The 24,291-nt window shown below is 36.4% G+C and overlaps 1 protein-coding gene across 4 annotated transcripts in view; it reads left to right on the forward strand.

Moving 5' to 3' along the window:
• LOC126371209 (monocarboxylate transporter 10-like) overlaps positions 1–24,291 on the forward strand; it is a 170,948-nt gene that overhangs the window by 114,175 nt on the left and 32,482 nt on the right. For 2 of the 4 annotated variants that reach the window (XM_050016465.1, XM_050016464.1), the window contains exon 2: positions 18,696–19,165. The exons of 1 other annotated variant lie outside the window; for it this stretch is intronic. In XM_050016465.1, coding sequence (XP_049872422.1) covers positions 18,880–19,165 — 286 coding nt within the window. In that variant the 5' untranslated portion in view covers positions 18,696–18,879. Of the gene's footprint in view, positions 1–18,430; positions 19,166–24,291 lie in introns of those variants that run through there. One more of the 4 variants, XM_050016466.1, reaches the window with a different exon arrangement.

Consider the following 24,291-nt stretch of genomic DNA (forward strand, 5'->3'; position numbering starts at 1 on the left):
AGATTGGAAGATTGGATTATAGTTTTAAAACTATAATGTTTCGAAAGTTCGTTACAAGTTTTTCAACAGCAAACGTTTTAAGAAACTTATAATGCAAATCAGCATTATTTCAAAGTGAATTCGCACGAAATTCAGATCATCTCTTCTTCTACTATCGTGTGTGTTGTGAGGTGAATTACAAACCTCATCAACCATGATGTCAGGGTTATTATTGAGCCGCCAAAGGCCCCTGACATGGCTCATGTAACTACTGCTTGCTTACATCAGTAAATTTAGATTTACACAATCAACAATAAATAAAAATTAAGCTTTACTTTAACAAGACCACCAGGGATGGTATTTAGAGGTAATATTTATACTTCATTCGGCTTTTACGTGAAAAGTGCAAATTAAAACTGCAAGACGGCTGTTTATCTTCATTTCCTATATTTAAGCACCACCCCATACATTTGTATTCTCCGACGTATTCACTGTAATAACATGATATTAGTGAGGCTTAGCTGAGAGTAATGATTCCGAGTAGTGATGTTACTCACGAATTTTTGGTAACCCGAGTGACCCGAATTAAAAATAAACTAACTCGTATTGTACCAAGCGTCGAGTTAAATTCTGATGGGACGGACTTCCATTTTTATGATACCTTAATTAATAGTTAAAAAACAGAAATCAAGCATAAATTCAAATCGATACTTTTTGTGTGAGCCTATCGTAACATACTTATATTTTAAATTTTTAAAACAACTTCGTAGTTTATTTCTAAATTCAAATTATAGAATAGAATAGAATAGAATAGAAATAGTTTATTATAAAAGGACGCCACACGCAAAAAGATCAACAATATCATATTTTATACAATATCATATCTTATTTCCACTAAAACAATTACAAAAAAGCAAGAAGGATGTTAGTCGAATTATCTACGAATATAGTCACGCATTAGCAACAGTAAGTAGGTAGCTCAAATGCGTACCTAAAGCTAATTTGTTTCTCAAGTTTGCATTTTTCACAATGAACTCGATAGTCGATATGATAATCGACTCACCACATCACTAAGTAAAAGTTTTGACGTAAAGAGTTGAGATTGATGAATTCGTGTGTATTGTATGGCTACCGAGTTTTAAGTGTACCGTACGTAGACCATTAATTTAAATTGTATAAATGCGATTTCAAATACCTGTTAGACGATTTCTGGATTAAAAAGTAAATTGCAAATCGTAATTTCACTTTTAATTAACATAAAATCATTTGAGTGCCTGAGAGCGAAAAAACTGACGAAAAATCATACCAAAAAAAGCTTTTTAGAAATTAACGTAGAAAGTAAATAAAGAACCATTAAATAAATATTTTACGGTGTTTAAAAGATCTTTATTTTTTTATTAGGTTTCCTTTGAAACAGAGCCATAATATTGTATTAATAAAAGTTTTTATTTAATATTAAGTAGATACTTACTTTGAAAAGTAATGAAGACTATTTAAATACCATTCTAATAAGGTTTACTGTAAAAATATTGAAACCATAGCTTCAATATTTTAACCTTGATACGAGATCTTCAGAGGTGACCAAAAAAATTATAAAAGGCAGACGCGCTACCAACAACTGAGGTAATAATAGAGCAAGGAAGATTACCCTTCAAAAAGGACAAAAGCAATTAAAATATTCGCAAGACTTTCAATCACCTGAGCCAAAACGTTGAATTATTTAAATTCACTATGTACTTGGACATAAATCAATTAACGATTTGCCACGATTCTCGACCTCCGTAAATTTAATTGATGCGCCAGGTCAATGACTTCGGTAAAAAATACAACTCGACTCCTCTTAAAATATTGCTATAATATTGATGGTATTATGCTGCGTCTTCGAAGAATATGTAGGTGGGTAGTTATTGCTCTCATGTGAAATATTACCACCGACTAAGCTTTCAGTTTTGCCTAGATCATGTACCTTTAGTTTTTTACATTGTTAACACTTTCAAGGACAGAACGTCTACGGACGTTCCGATTCCTAGGTGTCATAGTACCTATTATGAACCATCAATGACCCATGGTCTCTGTCCGAGAAATACAAAATCCACATCGTTATTATGTGTAATAATTACGTAAGTTTGTATCTAATTGAGTAGTTTCCTAGGTCAAAGATAAATTATGATATTCTGATTAAGTACCTACTAAATAAAGACAGATCTAAAGGTGACAAAAATCGTTTTATTTTTTTCTATTTAACATATTTTAATTTTAATAAAGAAAAATGTAATGATAAGTGCAGCATATTATCACGTTTTTCTATGACGTCACAGCTTGTTTTTCTCATACAAATTCCATAGTAATTTTGTGTTTTGACATTTATTAAAAAGTAGCTGATTTGATATGTTGAAAACTACACTATTATGTACTTAATTAACAATAAAAAGACGCCAAAAGTACTAACACTATTTCAATTGGTTCTTTTTTATGAGCAAGCTATGTAACAATAGTAACAATAAGGCCGCTTTTTGAAATTTAGTTTAATTTGTATTCGTGTGTTATACTCGTAAGTTTGTGGAATAAAGAATTGTATATTGTATTGTACACAACCGGTCCTATAGGGTAAAGACATCACATATTTATGATTCCTAGGTAGCAGCTAAACAATACAACCAAATTAAAAACATACTCAGTCAAAGCTTTCGACTACGAACCTCCTAAACCGTCCCATTTCGGTAGCTTATAAATTTATAAGATTTCCAATTTTCCATAAGTACACAAAATTTAATTAAATCTAGCAGGTTGGGGTGAGATGTTCTAATTACATCGCGTACTGTAGCGGATCCTATCAGCTGTGGTAACGAGAAATATGCATCGACCCAGATGCATGCGTTACTATGAGGGTACAGGCGACTGGGAAAATATTATATATTACAAAACTTTTACTCGAGTCTTCCCTCGCGTGGTTATCGGGAGAAATTAAATTATTCAGATATTTTCCCTAGATAAGTAGCCTATAGTTTTCGGACTTCCAACTAAGTACTATACGTACTACGTATATTTTTAGCATTTCAATACTGATTGCCTCACATCAAAATGCACCAACTGTAACCTACTTGGGGGTTAAAATAGCCACATCGAAGCAATTCATCTAAGAAAGCAATATTGCTATTTGACATTTGTTTGCATTGCGCACTTACTTTTATGTGCGCAAATGTCAAATTGCAATATTGCTTTCTTAGATGAATTGCTTCGATGTGGCCATTTTAACCCCCCTTGTCGCTATAGTTAATTACAGCAAGGAAACTTTACGTTTATTATAAATTTATTATAAAAATAATAAGTAAGTACATACGGTTTTAGGTTTTAAGATTGGTGTCTATGTAAGAAAGACCTAACAAATATGGTTTGTGACACTTGCTGCCAGTGAAAGCAGAATTTGGAAATACAGCTTAAGCTGTGTTCAGCTATTGAGTAAACAATCAAAATCCAATAATAATATTCATAAGCATGTAAATGAAGCTGAATATACTGGTACATCTCGTGTTCACATAGAATTACGCTAAACTGTAAGATAAGTGTGACATTAATATGCAACCGCTCCATTTAGAAACGTTAATAGACCTTCGTATGTAGAGACTATGTCTATAATAGCATACACGTCACACCGTGAGACAAGTTCGTGTAAATTAAAATCAGAACTAAAGAAATCTTGTATGGGTTTATTGTATTATTAAAAATACCTCTGTTTTTCTTGAACTGACTAATTTCCTATTGTGTACTTGTCAATATTTCCATATTGAATGTACGCGGGAAGAAAAAGAATCTACTAAATAAGTAATCTTTTAAGTACTTTGCTATATCTAGGTAGGTATTTCAATAGGTAAACTTTTTTATTATCACTCTTTAAGCAAAAATTCTGTCTTTAAAAATATACTTCAGAAAGCAAGAAAGAAAAACAAAAACATAACCCTAAAAGTGTACCTCATAAAGTATCCATCTTCTCTTACAAGTATGGAGCCTAATCAATCAACTTTAATCAAATTGTTGTAAAAATTTTATGAGGAGCTTTTTGTAGCGCTCTTGAGATTTTATCTAACAAAAAGACCCGGTGTAATACGTCATATTGTTGTACCATATTCTTGTATAACATAGCTACTATGGTATGGTTAGGATTGGTTCCACAATACTTTGTCTTGTTTCTGGCGGATGCCAAGACCCAATAGGATTCAGTATTTCCTACACTGCTGGTGCATTGTGATGCCATATATTTAGGTTAATACGTCTTAATTAATCTACATTAATAGAAAAACTACGAAATAAAATTACGACGGAAATCCAAAAAGTTAAAAAATATTTTTAAAGTAAAAATAAATGTCTAATAGAAATAATAATGTTGTGTTTCGAGATTCAAGATTTAGAAAGCATAATTATTATCCATGTTAAGACAAATCTTGCAAATGGCACTAACTAACCCGATTACTGGTAATGCCATAATATATTTTTCTTATTCGTAATATGCGCGTTTTAAATATTTTTGTGATTAATCCTTACGAAACATAACTTTTCAAAGCGTTTATGATATTTGATGAGAAGTGATTTTTTTGAATTATTCAATATGAAAACTTGGGATGAAAACCAAATAATCACATTGCATCATACCTGTATCCTCGAAAAGGTAGGCAGAGGTAGGACATCACACCACACTAAGTACCTTAAAGTTATAGGTATAATATTCACTATAAGTATACAGAAATGCCCTAGGCTTCAGCCATCACTCGTCAGTCCACAACATAGCAGCAATTTGCGAGTCTAGTTATTGCATCGCAAAGATATCGTTAGTGTTGACTGTACAAAGGCCACTACAGATACCACACAATACGCAACGTGGATAGGTTCATTAAGATCCTTTACGGACCACTGAGTTTATCTCGCTCGTAAACATGCTATGGCAATGACACACTGGTACAGAACTACGAACGTTCTCTTCTAGAGCCTAAAGCATTGAATGAATTGAAATGAAAATGAAAAATATTGTTATTACCAGAAAACAATAGAATGAGGCATAATTTTAAATTATATTAAAAATATATCTAAATGACCTCTGCGGTTTCCAAACTAAGTGGAGCCTGTATCTTGGGAAACCGTAAAAAACTCCTGGCAACCTATTTTGTCGTAAAAAAGGGTAATATTACTATTAAAGGGTAAAAAGGTATAACATGGCATGGCGTGAGTTTATGTATGTATGAAAGGGTAAAAAGGGTAATATCATTATTAGGGCTTTACTCGTTAATCGGATTGGGCCGGACATGTTTGTCGCATGCACCCTGAGCGGTGGGCACGAATCGTCACACATTGGGTGCCTCATGACGGATACAGGCGTCGTGGCAGACCTCGAAAGAGATGGCGTGACGATTTGGACGCTTCCCGGAGAGACTGGCCGGAATTCGCACAGGACCGCGAAAAATGGAAAGAGGAAGGGGAGGCCTTTGCCCAGCAGTGGGATCTTGTAGGCTAGATTAGATTAGACTCGTTAATTATCGTTAATTTAAATAGACGATTAACACCAGACACCAGGGTTGAATTTTGGTTGCTGAGGTAGGACATCACACCACACTATAGAAGAAAAATAAGATAGAGATTATCTCATATAAATATCATCATCTCGAGATAATATGGGTTTATATGGGTATGGGTTTTAAGGGACCTAACCTGTATTGGGCCGGTTTTTCCTTCGCGGGTAGGAAGGTCAGACAGGCAGTCGCTTCTGTAATAAACCGGACCTGTCAAATCATTAGATTAGGTAAGCGAACCCTGTGGAAAACAGGATAACGCTAGCGTTTTCTATATTATCTCATAAAATCATTGTAATAAATAACATTAGCTAAATATGTTTAAAACGCGCTGCAGTAAAAAACGCGCTCGGTCTGCGATTGTTGAAGTTAAGCAACTTTCGCAAAGGCCGGTCATAGGATGGGTGACCACAAAAAAAAAGGTTTCATCTCGAGCTCCTCCGTGCTTCGGAAGGCACGTTAAGCCGTTGGTCCCGGTTGCATTAGCAGTCGTTAATAACCACCAATCCGCACTGGGCCCGCGTGGTGGTTTAAGGTCCGATCTCCCTATCCATCCATAGGGAAGGCCCGTGCCCCTGCAGTGGGGACGTTAATGGGCTGGTGATGATGATGACGATGGAGCTAAATATGTTAGTAATGCTTGCTTCTACTGTCTGTAGAAGTGAAGAATAATTATTTTTTTAAGTTTAGATTTTTTCTATTAAGTATGTATTCTATACCTACATATAAGAAAAATGACTTTGTCGAGTATTTACATGCAATGTCCCATTCAAAAGTTCTTACGTCACAATACAAGAAGAAGTTCTAGTTCATAAACATCGTTTCATGTTAACAACGCTTTGAAACGTACTTCATATTCCCGTCATAAGCACTTTGATCACTCGGCATAATAATATGCCGATGTACAAGCCACGTCCCGGCATTCAGCGGGTCTTGCCGGCAATTACTCCGGGCATTCTGGCCGCCATTGCCGAAGCCTGTAACTGTCACTAACGTCGTTAATGTAACCTCCAGCCTAATAGATAACGCATATATACTCTCCTTTGTGTGTTGGGAATTAACTTAGAACAGATTAACGTGCAGTGATAATTTTATATAAAAAGATACTTTGATAACATTGTCTGTACCATTGACATGTAATTTATGTTATCAATCACGATTTGTATTTGTATTGGCCTCCAAAACTAAGTAGGTACCGTACTACACTTTTAAAATTATAGTAACTTTTTAAGTACCTTCGATATAGGAAGGACTCCAAATTGTTGTTAAAAAGCTGATAAAATTGTCTATAAAAAGTTTTTTATTTTTTAATCTCTAACAACACGAAATGTAGTACTTACTTTTGCAGGTCAGTGTACCTAGTACTTATAGTCAAACCGGAACTGTCAATTATAATATTCAGGTTAGATAAAAGGACCGCGGCGTCAAACTGACGCTATATATACAGAGTGTTTGTGACAACGTAACGAATACTGAGGGGGATGACTCAGACCATGATTCTGAGTTAGTATTAAGTGGAATTTTCCGTCGCAAAATTCATGATTTTTTTTTAGTTTTTTTAAATTATTTTCAATTCCATACTTTTGTGACGCATAATTCCACTTGATATCAACTCAGAATCATGGTCTGAATCATCCCTCAAATTTGTCGTTACGATGTCACTAACGCCCTGTATATACGTAGATACGCTAGGGATGATTATGATGATAATAATATGGATAGACTTAGCTTGTCGATAGAATTGATTGTAGAAAATCTCATAACGCAATTAGTAAGTAGCTAGGTGACTATTAATTTTAGATCTTCTTAATGTTTCTGTCATACGTACATAAATAAACAGCCTATATACGTCCCACTGCTGGGCACAGGCCGCCCCTCCTGCTCCAGTTCCACTGAGGGAATGTTTGTTTATGTTTGTGTTATGGGACCCTAAAAAGTACTTCGACTCCATTGGCTCCAACACAAAAATAGCAAAATATTCTCATTATTCCGATCCACAAACAACATATGTGTAGAAGTACAAAGGTTCATCATCATTATCCTTTGTAAGCTGCTTCCTAAATCACTTGGGATCGACCTCGACGATATATTTATCGGAAACTGATAAATTGTGCCTATACAGAGGTTGGCGCCCTTATGCATTGTTTTGTCATAACACGTACCTAATCCCAAGGGTATTATCTGGATATGAAAATGGGAAAAATAAAGGAAAGGAAATAAGATTCCTTCTTGGAACGTCCCGATTTATCATTATTATACTTAGCTTAGAGGCTTAGCTGCACGACTGATAAAGGTTTAACCTCTCACAAAGACAACAGTAGGTACCTAAGAATTTGATATTTGATTCCATTTTTACTTTTGTGTCACCAGACTTTCCCATAAATTTAAACCATACAAACAACCTCTACATCACTTATCAATGGACGGAGATAAAAGATTTCCCAAACTTAGCTCCCAATTTAGTTCACAGTGAAATATGTCTTAGAAAAATATTACCCATGCAAAAGTGACGTTAATGTGTGTTTCGATGGCGGCGTTAATTATCCAAATAGTGCACTTATGTCACAGGAATGGGGTACAAATTCGTAACAATCACATTAAATTATGTTAATGATCTATTAATTATTTATCAAAGCAACATTTTGTTGATTTACGCTTGGACAGCGGTCCGTAAGAGTCGTGAAAAACGTTCAGACGAGCACACGGTGCGTCATTATGATTTAATGTGCTATAGTTATTCAAGAAGATTGGAACTGGTAGGTAGCAAAAATGTCAGCGGCTCGCTTAATAAGGCCCTGACAGACGTACGAGGCAATCAAAAACAACTGAACACGAAGTTTAGTGATCATAAAAAGAGTTTAAAACTGTCGTGAGTTCATAAGCGAGAATTTCTTTTTTAAAGGCCAAAAATTTCACAAGTCGCTCTCTTGTTAAGAAGTCCATGCACATTTCTTTTGTTGCGAAAGCAATAAAATCATAAGGTATGATAAAATTCGCAACCGATGCGCGTTTGTGTCAAGTGCAAAAGTAGCTTTAATGTGAAGTAGTAAATATCAAATATTATTAACCGTATATTTCATTTCGGATTCGCTTGGTGCATTCAGTTTGTAAATTAAACATGACACGTTAAGGACAGTAAAATTTTATTGAATCTCCGAACTGTCCAACTTTTAAATATTGCAGACACTTTTATGATATCTTTTGTAACAACATGATAAAATTGTGGACAATAAAGAAAGAGTAAGTGCGTGTATTTTGATATTTCCAATATATTGGAGTATAACCGCAGAACATTGTTTTCCGAAACTGTGCTCTATAAAAGAGTCGTTTTATTCGTGTTTTGAGTCAAAAACACAATAAACTTTGTGATATATTTATTTCTTGAAACAGAATAGAGGCAGATTTATTTTGATGGAGACTAATACATAAACTAAATTGTTTGTATATTACAAGTGTGATTGTAGTAAGTACCTATTTGCCGCCGATACCGACCACGCCGTCGTGGTCGACGATTCCCTCATTCAGCACTTCTTGCTATCGACCCGCCAAGGTCAATTAATTATTTCAAATACTCACAATCCTCTTAGACGACGACCTAAGCCGAGGTTCTCGCCCAACTGGGCACCCTCAGACCTGTTGTTTTAAATTTTGTACCGGGTGAGAACCGTCAGCGCTCCCCATTTGTCCGCCCATATAGTTAATGCCATCTGCGGCAAATCTAAGCCACGTAAAAAAGTATCTATTTTTGTTTATTCTAACATCATCTTCCTAGCATTATCCCGTTTTCACGGGTCCGCTTACCTAACCTGAAGATTTTACAGGTCTGGTTTTTTACAGAAGCGACGGCCTGTCCCTTCCCGCTCGCGAAAGGAAAACCAGCACAATACAGGTTATGTCACATACCTCTGAAAATGCATTTTTCGGGATTTTTTGTTTATTCTATTAACTCAAATAATAGTAAACCCGCGTCAGTTTGTGTCAATCTTCGATGCATGCAAGTTACAATGTTTCCTTAGGTAATTAGTAAAATCAGTGGAATAAAAAAATACAACTTCTGGGTTTGTCTTTGAAAGATCTAACAAAAAGCTCGGTGATATGTGGGTACTTAGTACCTCTGACTACCCCAATTGGGATAAATTGGGATTTACAATCGTTTGACAACTTTTATTACCTCCTGATGCACTCAGAACCTCAAAGTACTAACCTGGTCATTCAAAGGGCACGCAAATAAGATTTACTGGCAAGAATTTATATGTATACGTATTGTATGGAAAGTAACCGCGGAATAGTTACGCAATATGCGGATTCGGATGACAAGTGAGCTATAAAACTGACAGTAATGGACTTCCAGCCTCTCTCGTTAACTTAATTAATCCACAAGAGAAAAATATGGCCACTCCATAACGGATAGAGACGGAATTGTTATTTGACGCTAATATATAGCAGAAACCGATTTCACGTAACATAAATAACAATTAAAATCGTCTAAATTAAAAGAACTTCAATTATAAGATGACCTTTAATAAATAAATAGGTTCTGCAGAAAGCATTTTTTAAGCAATCAATAATCATATACTTCATTTTCTGTCTTTTTATAAGCTTATTATTTCAGCATTAATTATTTACAATACCAGCATTTTGTTTTGTATATTACCTACGTACATAAAGTCACGCCCGTAATGTCTAAAGGGGTAGGCAGAGCCACAAGCACCAAAGACAACTTGCAGCTACTGTTGATACGAAGTCCTACGATACGGTGACTGTATGGTGACAACTAGTGACTAGGGATGAGAATGTCACCTATAACAGTTGTCTATCAGGTTAGAAAGAACACAATTCCTCTGTTGGATTTTACGAACTGTCCGGGAGAACAAGCAGCTGAACGTGTACTATATATTTTTTAGAAAATATTAGGTACTTAATAGTTATATTACAAATATATTTTATTGAACACAACATACAACACAAGTTTTACACGCATGGACGATAGATACAATACATTCTGGCAGCCTTATTCCTAAGCAGCAATTTCTTCCAGGCAACCAGTGGCAAGAAGACATTTATCACAATTTGGTGCGGGACTGTCCAACATCTTTGTAAAATAAATACTATATTACCAAAACATTGATATCACTAATTCTTCCTAATTAGGTTTTTCAATACTTACTTTAAGACTTATCAACGTCCTTTACGACCTTTACGACTTGACACCTTAAAGAAAAAAAATTGTAGGTACCTATAACAGAAACAAAAAGCAAACCATCGCTGAACACCCATAAAGGCATAAATAAATTAAAATTCAACTCTTCGTAACGAATGCGAAGACCACCCCAATTTATTCACTCCTTGCTAAAAGCTGGCGTTAATTGCACTTTTATTTCTTTCTTTTAGATTAAATCAAATTTTAACTCCAATTAACCAAAAGTCTCGTTAAATGGACAATAAAATACACGGGTTGGATAAAGATGAAATATTGTTGAAAAAGTTATTTATTTATACCTACTTACTCCTTTACGGGAAACTTACTCAAAAGATCAGATGATTAATTTTAATATTCGGTTTTAATGAAACTAATTGACAGTCATAATACCTAATTATTTACAGAATCTGCGACAGAAAAGGGACTTCTTTTGTGTCACGGACTATACTTATTTTAAGTTTGTCTTTAGTCTTCGTTTTGTAATAATATTGTCAAAATTTTACTAACTCATCTAGAGATAAACATAATGATGTATTCATTATCTCGATTTTCCCAGAGTCCGCTTACCTAACCTGGACAATTGACAGGTTAGGTAATGTAAGGCCTTCCAACCCGCGAAGGGAAAGCCAGCCGCATACAGGTTAGATCACATACCTCCGAATATGCATTTCTCGGGCATGTGGGTTTCCTCACAATGTTTTCCTTCACCGCTGAGCACGTGATAATCATTTATGATCCAAACATGAATCCGAAAACAAATTCGATAGATAATCATTGATTTAGGCCTAGATTCGAACTTGCGACCGCAAAGTGAGAGGCAAGCATTCTACCAACTGGGCAACCACGGCTCAAACATAAACAGAATGAGGTACTATATTATAAATATACGAGTATAAACTGACATCGGTATTAAATTTCTCTCATCATCATCATCTCAGACTGGTTTCATTGAAGTAGGTACTTAGGTACACTATAGTAAGTAACCCTGATTGATAACACTAGTCTGATATAGTACATAAATATCATCCAGGGGTGAAAATAAAGACAAATAAGTCATCATCATCCCCCTTTCTTCACAGGATCCACTTACCTAACCTGAAGATTCGACAGGTCTGACTTTTTACATAAGTGACTGCCGCACTGACTTAAATAAAAATAAAAAAGTATTAAGTACACTAAAATTTCACTAACACGGGCTGTAAGTGGCACCGTAACAAATACTGTTGGGGATGATTCAGACCATGATTCTGAATTGATATCAAGTGGAATTTCTTGCCAGAAAATTAATGAAAATTTTAGGGTTTTTTTTATTTTCAGTTCATACTTTTTCGACGGAAAATTCCACTTGATATCAACTCAGAATCATGGTCTGAATCATTCCTCAAACTTTTCGTTACGATGTCAGTAATACCCTGTAAATGCTCCAGGCATCAGCTGCTGCGCGGGTCGGTCTGTGTAAACTGCATATTAGCTAATTTCTCGTCGGCACACTATATCACACGCTATACATATGTAATTACACGTATATAAATAGCTTCATTATGGTAAATGCGTATTTAGATATATCTCGCTATTTATTCTAGTTTGTAAATGAGAATTGTACTGTGTTCTGGTGAATAGTAAGTATATTTGGGCTCTGAACATTAGTAAAGTGCTGATAAAAGTAACAAATCGTTATTTGATTATACAGGAAGAATGTTTATGATAGCTTATAATATATGCGAATAATCGTAATACATTGGCCATTTATTCTAATTTGAGGTCAAAATTGTGCTAATTCGTGTAGACAGCATCTAATTTTAATTTAAGTTATATCTGTCTTTTCTTATCCACGAAAAAGGAAAGGGATAATTGACGGCTGTTCATTTTAAAATGAATGAGTGAATGAATAAATAAACCAAGCGAATAAAATATGTATCTTACTAGTATGCAATTGCAACCCGTTTGGCGTGTGCTGTCAACTAAATTTTTTAGAGGATTGGCTAAAATTGAGGAGCTTGGTGGCGCAGCGGTTAACGCACTCGGTTTGCGATTGTTGAGTTAAGCAGCTTTCGCAAAGGCCGGTCATAGGATGGGTGACCACAAAAAAAAGTTTTCATCTCGAGCTCCTCCGTGCTTCGGAAGGCACGTTAAGCCGTTGGTCCCGGCTGCATTAGCAATCGTTAATAACCATCAATCCGCACTGGGCCCGCGTGATGGTTTAAGGCCCGATCTCCCTATCCATCCATATGGAAGGCCCGTGCCCCAGCAGTAGGGACGTTAATGGGCTGATGATGATGATGAGGTGTGTTCCATAAAATTTTTGCCTGTCGATTATCCGCGTCCCTTTCTTATTCAGCAGATAAGGAAATGATGGGTATAACTTAAAATAAAATTAGATTGTGTGTACAGGAATTAGCACCATTGTTCAGTCTATTCTGCATAGTAATTACTACTTACAATGAAATGTTTTGTTACATAAACGTAAATAGTCTATTTATACGTCCTTAAGCTGGGCACAGGCCTCTCAATCAATCAGAGGTCGGTTACTTAGTTACTTTTTATTGAAAATGCCTACTTAGCGTTTCACCACATTCTTGCACTAGTAGCAGTAAATCTCCCCTTTTGAATATCCATTTATCCATACACCTTCAAGATCATCAGTTATCACCCTAGCGTTACCACCTCTTTCACGGGGTCCGCACGTCTACTTACCTAACCTGAAGAAGACAGTTATGTTTTTTTGCAGAAGTGACTGCCTTTTTGACCTACCAACCAGAAGTAAAATAATATTATTATACTTAAAAAAATAATGATACCTACTTCTTTATATATCCACATAATTCAGTTTTATTTAGGTATAGGTTCTCGGCGACTACGTATTAACCCCTTTATTCATATTTCTATCATAAATTAATTATAGTATGAAAAAGCTATAGTTGTACACAAGAAAAAACTTTCAGACATGACAAACAAACGTATTTCTTACACAAATTGCTTGGAGGGTGATGTATGTACGCACACATTATGTAAAAGAGATAAGAAATATTAGAACTTTAGGTCCACTTGAAGACGGTCGCCACCCGTGTCAGAGTTAACAAGTTCTGTTTTATGATATCCTCGTAGGTACATACTTGTCAACAAATAGTACCTAATTATTTTCTTTAAAATATAAAAAAACGTGTAAATTTCATTTTTTTTAAGTAGTAGGTAGTATCGGTATAGTAACAAATCATTGCTTATACTCATAATTACCTATAAGTTATAATCGTCGCGTCGCGTCTATTCACGGTACCTATTTGAATTTTGTTCGTCTCAAGAACGCTCTACGCGCTCGTCACAAAACACAATACTTACTTAAGCCCATGCAAGTATCGAACTGTATCAGCAATTCAACCCTCGGCGAAATAGAAATTTAATAGCAGTAGTTTTGTAATTCCTGCAACCCCCCACTTGAATGGGGGAATCGAATCGGTTCTCGAAAACCTTCGTGATCGGCCTTCTTAATGCAACTTGTATTCCGGTCAGGAATTCTATCAATTACTTCTTTCACAAAAGTTCTAAGTACTTTTGTTTTTAGTTCAACTTGCATACAAAATCGCACCTATTATTTATTCTAGTAGGCAGATAACACGATACACTTGCAACAATTCCCCGAAGCGGTAAACAGAGGTGTACAATACAATACAATACAAATACACTTTATTGCACCAAAATAAAAAGAAATAATTACAAAAAGACTCTTAACTAAGTAAATGGCAAATGGCGGCCTTATCGCTTAAAGCGAGGTGTATAGTATATACAGTACGGAATGCAATCCCGATCTCGCGAGATCTCTTCTATTTTTAGGGATAAATCTCGAAGCATAATATGACGGGATCCCATTCGAGATTGACGGGATTCGGCGAACCTCCTTGAGTTAAGTATACTTTTTGTTTTGATTATGCTTATTTCCAAAGAATACTTAATTATATTGTTATAAATAATTAAGTATTCTTTGAAATTCTTTAAAAATATTTTGTTTTAATTAACCTCACTATCACAAACAAGCAGTTTTCATCGTTTTCAGCCATCCTAATTTTACATTTTTTATGAACTAGACGAGATCCCGGAAACTTCGGGATCTCGCGGGATTGATATTTCCAATCCCGCGGGATTTCGAATTTACGATCTCAAGTTGGGATTGCATTCCCTAATATACAGCCACTCTTCGACAGCTATGTTTAATTCCCATGTATTAGGGAACGAGCCTATTGCCATTAACAGAGCACAAATCTCGGAAACTATGTGATATATCACCATTGATGTATCTGTCTCTATAGTATAACCTTAACTTAGTAGCTCAACGGAGCCTCAAAAAAAGAACTTACTAATAACTACACCTTGTCTCTCTATCCAGAACTATGCAAAAGCAGTGCCCTTTATTAATAAATTCGGCTTAAGCCGCATCATAACTTTCATATTAGATCTGACTCTATTCGAAATGAAACAAACCGAAAGAGGTGAAGTTCCGACGATTAAACGATCTGTCTATATTTACAACATTAGCAAAGCACTATCCGTATAATGGTATATGATGATAAATTATAGGTCTTTTCCCCTTTCTTGGCACCGAAGCGTACTTAGCACGAAACATAAACACCGATTACATCCCGCCACCCACATCCGTGATGTTTAATCATAACTCCCCCAAAACAAGTTGTCTTCAGATAAGAACAACTCTGACTTAGTTAACTGCAAGTTTTTTCTCGTAAATGTTGGGCTATAAATATTGTGTCTTGTTTGCTACAAGCTATCTGAGACGTACGATCAGATCTGGCCGCGAGTTGCGCCTATCAACATCTTTGGTTTCCACCCCATTTAACATCCCATAACTATAATGTATAACATCGTTATGTTGAACATTATCTTCAGGCTGTCCTGCTGTCTACAGGGCTGCCACAACATTGTCCTTAACGACTTTAAAACGCACATCTGTATTGGTACCCTGACAGAATAAGAGATGATGAATGTTATGATGACATTAGAATTCAAAAGGAGGTTGCAGCTTTGTGAAATTTCCTGTAGGATTTTTTTAGTAATCTATCTTTACGCCAGTGTTAACCCTGAGTGTTCTTGACGAGAATTTTTGTATTACTCAAAGCACAATATGCTGTAACCCCTTTCTCTTGTACTCTCGTTGTCCTTACATTCATAGAATATTCAAATTTATTCATTGCGCGAATTTAAATTACTCGAGCGTAGTCAAGCGTGAACCTATTAAAGGTACCAATAATCACACCTTTATAATTACCATCAAATTAAAGTCGCCATAAAGGCTGTCGTGAGCCACCTCAGAATTTATTGAGTTTAATTGCCGTTTTATCGAAGTTATGAGTCAAAGGACACTTTCTGATTCCACACTGTTTATTAAGCCGTCAGCGCATGATGTATGGAGGCTGCGCGATGAGCTTGCACGCTCGCCACAGTGACAGCTTAATGATGACCATTCGCCAAATTATTTGCAGACCTTCCACGTAATACGTTGCTTAAACGCAACTTTAAAAGTCATTAATTTTATCTCCGTCTCATATCCATTACAATACATAAGTTTTTCGGAGTTCATGTGTTTATGACTTCATAAACTCGATTTTACAACCAATCCTTTTAAGGAAGGCGTTATTTCCGTTACGGAGTTTATATTGTCTCATTTTACGGCTTTCAATTTTCGTCCGTGTTTATTCGTATATGAGGCCGTAAGTAAAAATCAGTGGAATATAAACGTCGTCGTTCATATGCTAAGAGTTCCGGCGTATCTCCCACATTTCACGAATCAGCAGTCTCACATGAAAGCTTAAGAATATATTTTACTTTTTCCAAGCCAATGAAGCAAGCATAACAAATGTCTCTCTAAATACCTATTTTGGAAGCTTAACTTATCTTTCATCTGCATTCGTATTGCGTTTAAAAAATATAAGTTCACGTCTGTAACTCCCAAACTTGATCAACTTTAACAATTCAAATCGTATATCTTACTTAAAAAGTCGCTAAGAATAAAATCTATTGCTACGGTTTCTTTGCAAAGCAACATGAAATACCTATGCAAAATATATTCGAGAATTTATTTTTCTTTTTTATTGTGTTTTCGTCTGTTTATACTTATTTATATTTGCTTCTAAAATAAGTAACGCCTATAGCAAAATATAGTTCGTGGTATAAAGGCGATAGTTAGTAATTTAGCTGGAACTCGAGGGACGCGGCCCAGTCAAGGTGATTTATGAGTTTAGCTATTATATTAGTTACCTACAGCTCTTCAGTTTACAAGAGACTTGAGCGAACTTTGCAGTAGGTACGTTTTATTTACGTAGCTAATTGGTGCTAATTCCTGTAAATACCATCTAATTTTATTTTAAGTTATATCTGTCATTTTCTTATCCGCCGAAAAGGAAAGGGACGGGTAATCGACAAGCATAAAATTTATGGAACACACGTCAATTTTAAGCACAAATCTAAAACAACCGTCTAAAAATTCGCCCGGGTTATTCATTTATTTACGCATTCTTCCTAAAATTAAGAGCTGTCAATCATCCGTCCCTTTCCTTTTCGGCGGATAAGAAAATGACAGGTATAACTTAAAGTAAAATTAAGAGATGTCTGCAGGAATCGGGGCCATTATAGATTTAAATCTTCTTTTAAAATTACAATATTGTTTGTGCTCTAAATCATTCAGCATCCAACAAATAAGTAAGTACTATTAATAAAATATAAAACGACCAGTTCAGTACAATTAGTGATTTTATATTTCAACTAGGGATCACAAAGTGATTTTCGTGATGCGTCCCCATCGGGATTTGAACTCGGGACTTCCGGATCGTGAGCCCAAGGCTCAAACCACTGAACCAATGAGGCGCGAAACACAATGATTTCCCACATTATACTTCCCAGAATATTTATTTATTGACGCGTCTGAGATGCCTGTCACGCTGGTCTAATAGAAAGCTCGGTGCGGTGTAAGTACTTAATTCATCTTGCGATAGATGTAAGTATGATGATATAACGTAAACGTTATTATATATATATATAATAACGTTTTACAAAAGCCAAAATGCGCGATAAGAATTAAATCTGTCAAAGTACGTCACTAGTGTTGTTATGTTCATTAGCATAGTGATATATCAGTCGAGATTAGGTCCATCGATTCTTTTCTAACAGTAACTTTAAAAGCTTTTGTTCATGCATAACTTGCTCTAATCGTCGCGTCGCCGTCTCAATGTGAATTGTTTTCGCGACATCAATTGAAAGATATTAAAACTACTTACCTACTCCTCCAGTACTACTATATTAGAGAACCGGGGAGAAAATATGATTGGCCACCTGATACAACACGATTCATTTATAACAAACTCATAGAAGGTAAAATTGAAGGGAAGAGAGGAAGGGGTAGACTTAGGAGAACATTTATGAAACATATAAAAGAGAAGGTGCAAGTCGTGTCGTATCAGGAGGTGAAGGATTTGGCGGGAAGAAGAGAGGAATGGCGATTACTACCACAGCACACCACACCACAGCACCACACACACACAGTACCACAGCAGCAGCTACTAGAGCACAGCTCTTAATTAGAGAGAGAGAGAGAGAGAGACTCCTCCAGTATATCCGCTAGATTTATTTTACTTACAATTATTCACGGAACCCTTAGCGTAACCACCTACAGTTTCCAAGAATCATTCTCGGCTCTCATGTAGGCACATAGCAGTGAATATATTACCGAGTATGAAACCGCCGTTGTACAGTTAACTTAATAATGTAATTACAGAACAATTAACATTTTATCGTTGTACAATTAACAACGAATAAGGTAGTAGAGCGTTTACGTTCATTTTTAATTAACCTATTGATCTGCGGTTAATTTAATTAACGGTGAGCCTGTGAACGAGACGAATCACTGTGGGAGTGTTTAACGCTTCGCGGATTTCAACATCGTCTTTATGGTCCTTTAGGGTCTAATCACGGTAAATAGATCAGAACCAGTCCAGATGTTACTCGCCTGATAAAATCTAAAATTACAAGTAAAGAAAAATAAATCAAAAGTGAAGTGGGGTGTTGTACGCAGTAGTGATGTATCGGACATGAGTGGTGGTGCGGAGCGGTGATGGTGGGGTCGCATGATGCGCGCGCGCGGTGATGGAAGAGTCATGGTCGTCGGGCGGCGCGCCGCTGCTGCGCACGCGCTCGCTGCCGCTCGTGCTGGAAGCCGCGAGCGGTGGTGCGGCGGCGCGGCCCACCAGGCTCGACCCGCGGCAGCTGCTCACCCTCACAAGGCACTACTACCCCGAAGGAGGGTGGGGTTGGGGCGTCGCATTCGCAGCGACTCTCGCGCAGATGCTCGCTCACGGACTGCACCAAGCCTCCGCTATACTCGCTGTCGAGGCTGTCAGACGGTTCGGACCAGAAGTTCGTATGCAAGCAGGTAAGCGGTAATGTTTTTGGAAGTTTATGGTTGAAGCTGTGGAATTACTCTTGAGGTGTGGATGAAACAGACGTAATCATAGCGCCTACGTGTCAAGTTTCACAAAAGATTCAAAAAATTCAGAAATACTTTAAAAACCACTTTTACTAAAGAGTATTTTTACTTTAAAAATAGCAATACGGCTCACCACTGTCATCACGTTTGTCTAACAAAAAGCTCGGTGATACGTGGGTAGGTAGGTACTTAGTTGATATTGCGATGGATGAACCCATGCTATAAGAAGAACAGGTATGCTCAAAAGTGACAGCTAACATTTCAAGGTTAGCCCAGCTGACGTCATCCCACCTTGCGTTGCCGTTTCGTAAAAAATAAATTACCCACCACCATTGTTTTTATATCTACTTTGCAAGGAAATTTTGAATATTTAGTAAAAGAGTTACAATACAAATACACTTTATTGCACCAAAATAAAAATAAATATTAATTACAAAAAGTCTCTTAACTAAGTATATGGCAAATGGCGGCCTTATCGCTAGAGTTACTTACAGTTTTAATGATTTTTATACGTATATGTGACAAGTAATAGTAATTAAATACATTAGTCAGTAATTCGCTTAATTTTCAATAATAAAATTTACGTTCTTGAAATGTTGGAGATACCAATTTGATGGTAACACTGTGGTAACACATACGTCATCAAAGGGCTAGTAATGGCGACTTGTCATAAGATTGAGCATATCTGGTTTTCTTATACCATGGATGAACCTGTGACTACCTTAATTGGAAATATAGTCGTGAGCTCGTGTTATGTTATATCAGTGTATGTGTGTATAGTTACTTAAATTCTTTATAAGTGCAAAACCTTCGCGTTGGGTTAGGGTAATACGGTAAAAGTTGGTCTGTTTGTTCTGCAATTTGATAAAAAGTTGTCGACTTGGCCGCGTTCCAACCGCGATCCGCGCGTGTAAAAACAATCAGTTCATTATGCGTCTGGGAGACGTCTGAGGGCATTCATCACCTCCAAAGAACGGACCTCCATTAAATTTATTCGATATGTCAACAAAAACTATGCTGTATACTAAATTGATGGCGTCTTTGTGCATCTCGATTGCCGTTCAGACTGCCACGAATCCGAGTCTCTAACTAAATTAAACTTTTCTAAATAGATTTTTTCGGATTCAATTCCCTACTTCATGCGTGTCAGACGATAGCTGTATCCGTACATAAACTGCCTATATACGTCCCACTGCTGGGCACAGACCTCTCCTCAATCAACCGGAGGGGGTATGGAGCATACTCCACCACGCTGCTCCAATGCGGGTTGGTGGAGGTGTTTTTACGGCTAATAGCCGGGACCAACGGCTTAACGTGCCCTCCGAAGCACGGAATCATCTTACTTTTCGGACAATAAAGTGATTCAAGCATCAAAAGTCCTTACCAAACAAAGGACAGTCTCACAAAGTGATTTTGACAATGTCCCCGTCGGGAGTCGAACCCGGACCTCCAGATCGTAAGCCTAATGCTCTAACCACTAGACCATGGAGGCTGTTATCCTTATTATCCGTATTAGAAATATAACATTTACTTATAGAATGTATTTTTATGCACTTCATGTTATTAACATCAAGCATTCGGTAAGCATTAATGAGGTATGCTTGCATTAGCTAAGTTTTAGCTAATGCAAGCATAGCGGATGATAGTTACGTTGACTATAAGCAATTCGTCCAAATTTCCCGGTTCGCCGTTCGTCCGTCACTCAGCCAGTTCATCGCTCTGTCGTAGACGCTTTTATGATTTCCCACATTCACATGTCTCCCGTGAATCACGGCCTCGCAACTTTCACAATACTCAGGATCATTTTACTTGAAGAAAAATGACGACATTTTTCATCACCTTTGTTATTGTAACAACTAAATGCCACAACAAATTGTAACTTACGAGAACTACACAAAAAACTACAGATGGCTTTTGTACTTTAATTCTGTTTATTCTCGTCAAGCATCATTTGAGAAAAGTTTTCGAAAAGTTTCAGCACCAGTTTGCTCGTGAAAAGATGAAAGAAATTTTAAATAAAATACGAGTATTTTCTTTCGGAGACTTTCAATGAGGTGGAAAAATTTGCAAGCAACGTTGAATGAAATGCATCACATTCAGGCTTAGATATAGACAAGAGCTTATCTATTTATAGAAGATACATAAACTTAATATCCAGTCTGAGCTATACTTAGGGATGTGGCATGAATATTTTTTGTTAAAAAGATAGCGGGTGGCAATATTTGTATAAGTAGGGGTCGACGTTAAATTATGGACGTCCGTCGCCTTTGGACGTCAATAGCAAACTTCGCGTATGATTTATCTAGTCACCTTTATGAGGTCCTTTTTGCCTTTGTTTTGTTACTGGCCGGGTAAGCCTTTTTAGAAAGTCTTTCTTTATCTTATTTACGGACGGGCTCTTGAATAAATCACAGATAACTCAATCCCTACCACGCATATGAAATAGAATTTCGTTATTTTGTTTTTAATATTTTGATGGATACACATGTACATACCTAAACTGCCCATAGTAGGTCATTATTGAGGTAGGCCAGTAACCTACCACAAGTCAAAAACTAACAAAGAGTATAGTGATTGATTCCAGTTGCATCTAAGTACCAATAATAAGACACGCTTTACCATATTGGTCTCGCACGACTCGGCATGATGTTGACGATTGTATGCCAGTGAGAGTTTTCTGACATTGACCATGCATGTAAACCTTATATCTATGCACAATACAGAGAGTTAGTGACATCGTAACGAATACTGAGGCGGATGATTCAGACCATGATCCCGAGTTAATAATCAAGTGGAATTTTTCGTCGCAAAATTCGTATTATTATTGTCATTTTAAAAATTGTTTGAAATTTTTTACTTTTGCAATGGAAAATTCCACTTGATATTAATTTAGAATAATGAGCTGAATAATCCCTCTCAATATTTGTTACGATGTCACTTACACCCCATACAAGTACATACAGGTAGATGTGTGGGTGCTAGTGACACCGCAACAAATACCGAAGGGGATAAATTCAGACCATGATTATGAGTTGATTACAAGTGAAATTTTCCGTCACAAATGTATAGAGACGAAAATAATTAAAAAAAAGCAACATTTACATGAGTTTTCCGACAGAAAATTCCACTTGATATCAACTCAGAATCATGGTCTGAACCGGCGTTCAAAGTTTTCGTTACGATGTTACTAACACCCTATGTTTACATCTGCGTGAAGCTAGCTAAAATTGGTCTAGATGTTAAAATTTTATTACATTCGGGACGGAAGGGTGGCAGTTAGCACAAGTGAGTCGTAAAATAACAGTCAATAAATACAGATAATGTGCGTGGGGAGTCGTCAAGAATCGATTACTGGTGGGACGGAGTCGTTATCTTTGTATCTGGCGACTGTCTCGCAGACTAGTAGGACTGGAGTGATAGTAAAGCAACCGGCTTTGAAGGCAGCGGGGTCAGAAAGGTGGGAATGGTAATGGGGCATGCTAAAAGAATGTTAGTCTTTCAGAATCATTTTGCCTAGAAAGCTAGAGCTGAGCTAGATCAAAGTTTTAAGAAACAAATAGTACTTAATATTGAAATATTAACATGATAATCCAGGACGGTAGATCTAGGTATCTATTAAGTTTTTTTCAGCACTACGTTTTTACTTTGAAAAGTTAAAAGTATCCTACTAAGAATTTAGAGTCATTCCTCAAATTTATTTTTATTAATATTTACTATTACAAAAATCCGCTATCATAGAACAAGAAACATAAACATGAAACTCTTCATTATGATACAAGCACCTAGTAAATAATAGAGCTTTATAATTGAAATGTTTGAAGCATAAAATATCCATAGCAACGCGATACAGCGAATTGTCTAGTTTGGAAACCTGCATTTTCTGTTTTTGTATTGGCAAAGTATGCTTAGTCAAGACTTGTTTTTGATACTTATTCACTAGGAGAGAGCCGAGCGACCGCTGTTTTCTTAGCCTCAGTTCTCGGCATCCTCTCAAACAGGGCCACTCAATGAGAACTAAATCTTCCTTTGATTTCGCTGAATGGACAGTCTGTATGTCTGCAACATAAATGTTGGATTCCCCTGTTAACTTTACAGCACATTTTCTATTGCTCTCCCCATTTGTCCAGTCTCCGTCTGAGAGCCCGCAGCGCTCACCATTTGTGCGGCCAAATAGTTAATTCCATATGCGGCAAATCTACAATAAGTCACGTCAAAATAAAAAAATCTATTGCTCTCATAAGAAAGAATACAAAAGGTACATATTTACTATTAACTGACCCCTGATAGGTTCAACTCACATTTTTTCGCCTTCCTTCATACAAAAGACATCAACGAGTTCATTGTTATTGTTCCATAATGAGTTTTGATCGTTACTTTATAATTACGGGTCAAAATTGATAACCTTCTTCTTTCTTTAGGTCGGTTAAAAGAGAGTGAAACTTTATGAATCGCTACCGAAGTACCCACTATAGTAGTACTATACCTACAGAGGCATAGTACATATGTCTATACTTGTATACGTGGGAAATCCTATTCAAAGTGGATAAAATATTACACTTCGCCATCATTTCATTCATACCCACATCACACCCGGTCTCATTATTACGGACATTAATCATTTCTTTATTTGATTTGCGAAATTTTGAGCGTAAATTAATTTTTAGCAATATAATCTTGGTTTTATAGCCAACCCTAATTGATTGGGCTATAAAAGTTCATTGGAGGACTTAAGTAACTTTATTTTATGTAATTATTCACTGCGAATTACGAGGTCTTGTTGAACTGTAGCGAAAATTCAGAATCTTACATGACATAAATTCACGCCTGTGCTCCGTAACGTGCTAGGCAGAGCCACAAGTCATCAGTGAGATACCAGCCACTTCTATGACGTGATATGTAATATAATTATCCAAAATTAAAAAAAAAATCAAAATTGGCTTACAAAGTTAGCGCTTTTTAAACGTCACAAATTAAATAACATATTATTATGTAACTAGCTGTAAAACTACTACCACATCGGAATCTGTAACGCTGAGGCAAAGACGTGTCCAGAAAACCTCCCAGCACAGGGC

Source organism: Pectinophora gossypiella, chromosome 12 (assembly GCF_024362695.1).
Source record: "Pectinophora gossypiella chromosome 12, ilPecGoss1.1, whole genome shotgun sequence".
Lineage (NCBI taxonomy): Eukaryota > Metazoa > Arthropoda > Insecta > Lepidoptera > Gelechiidae > Pectinophora > Pectinophora gossypiella.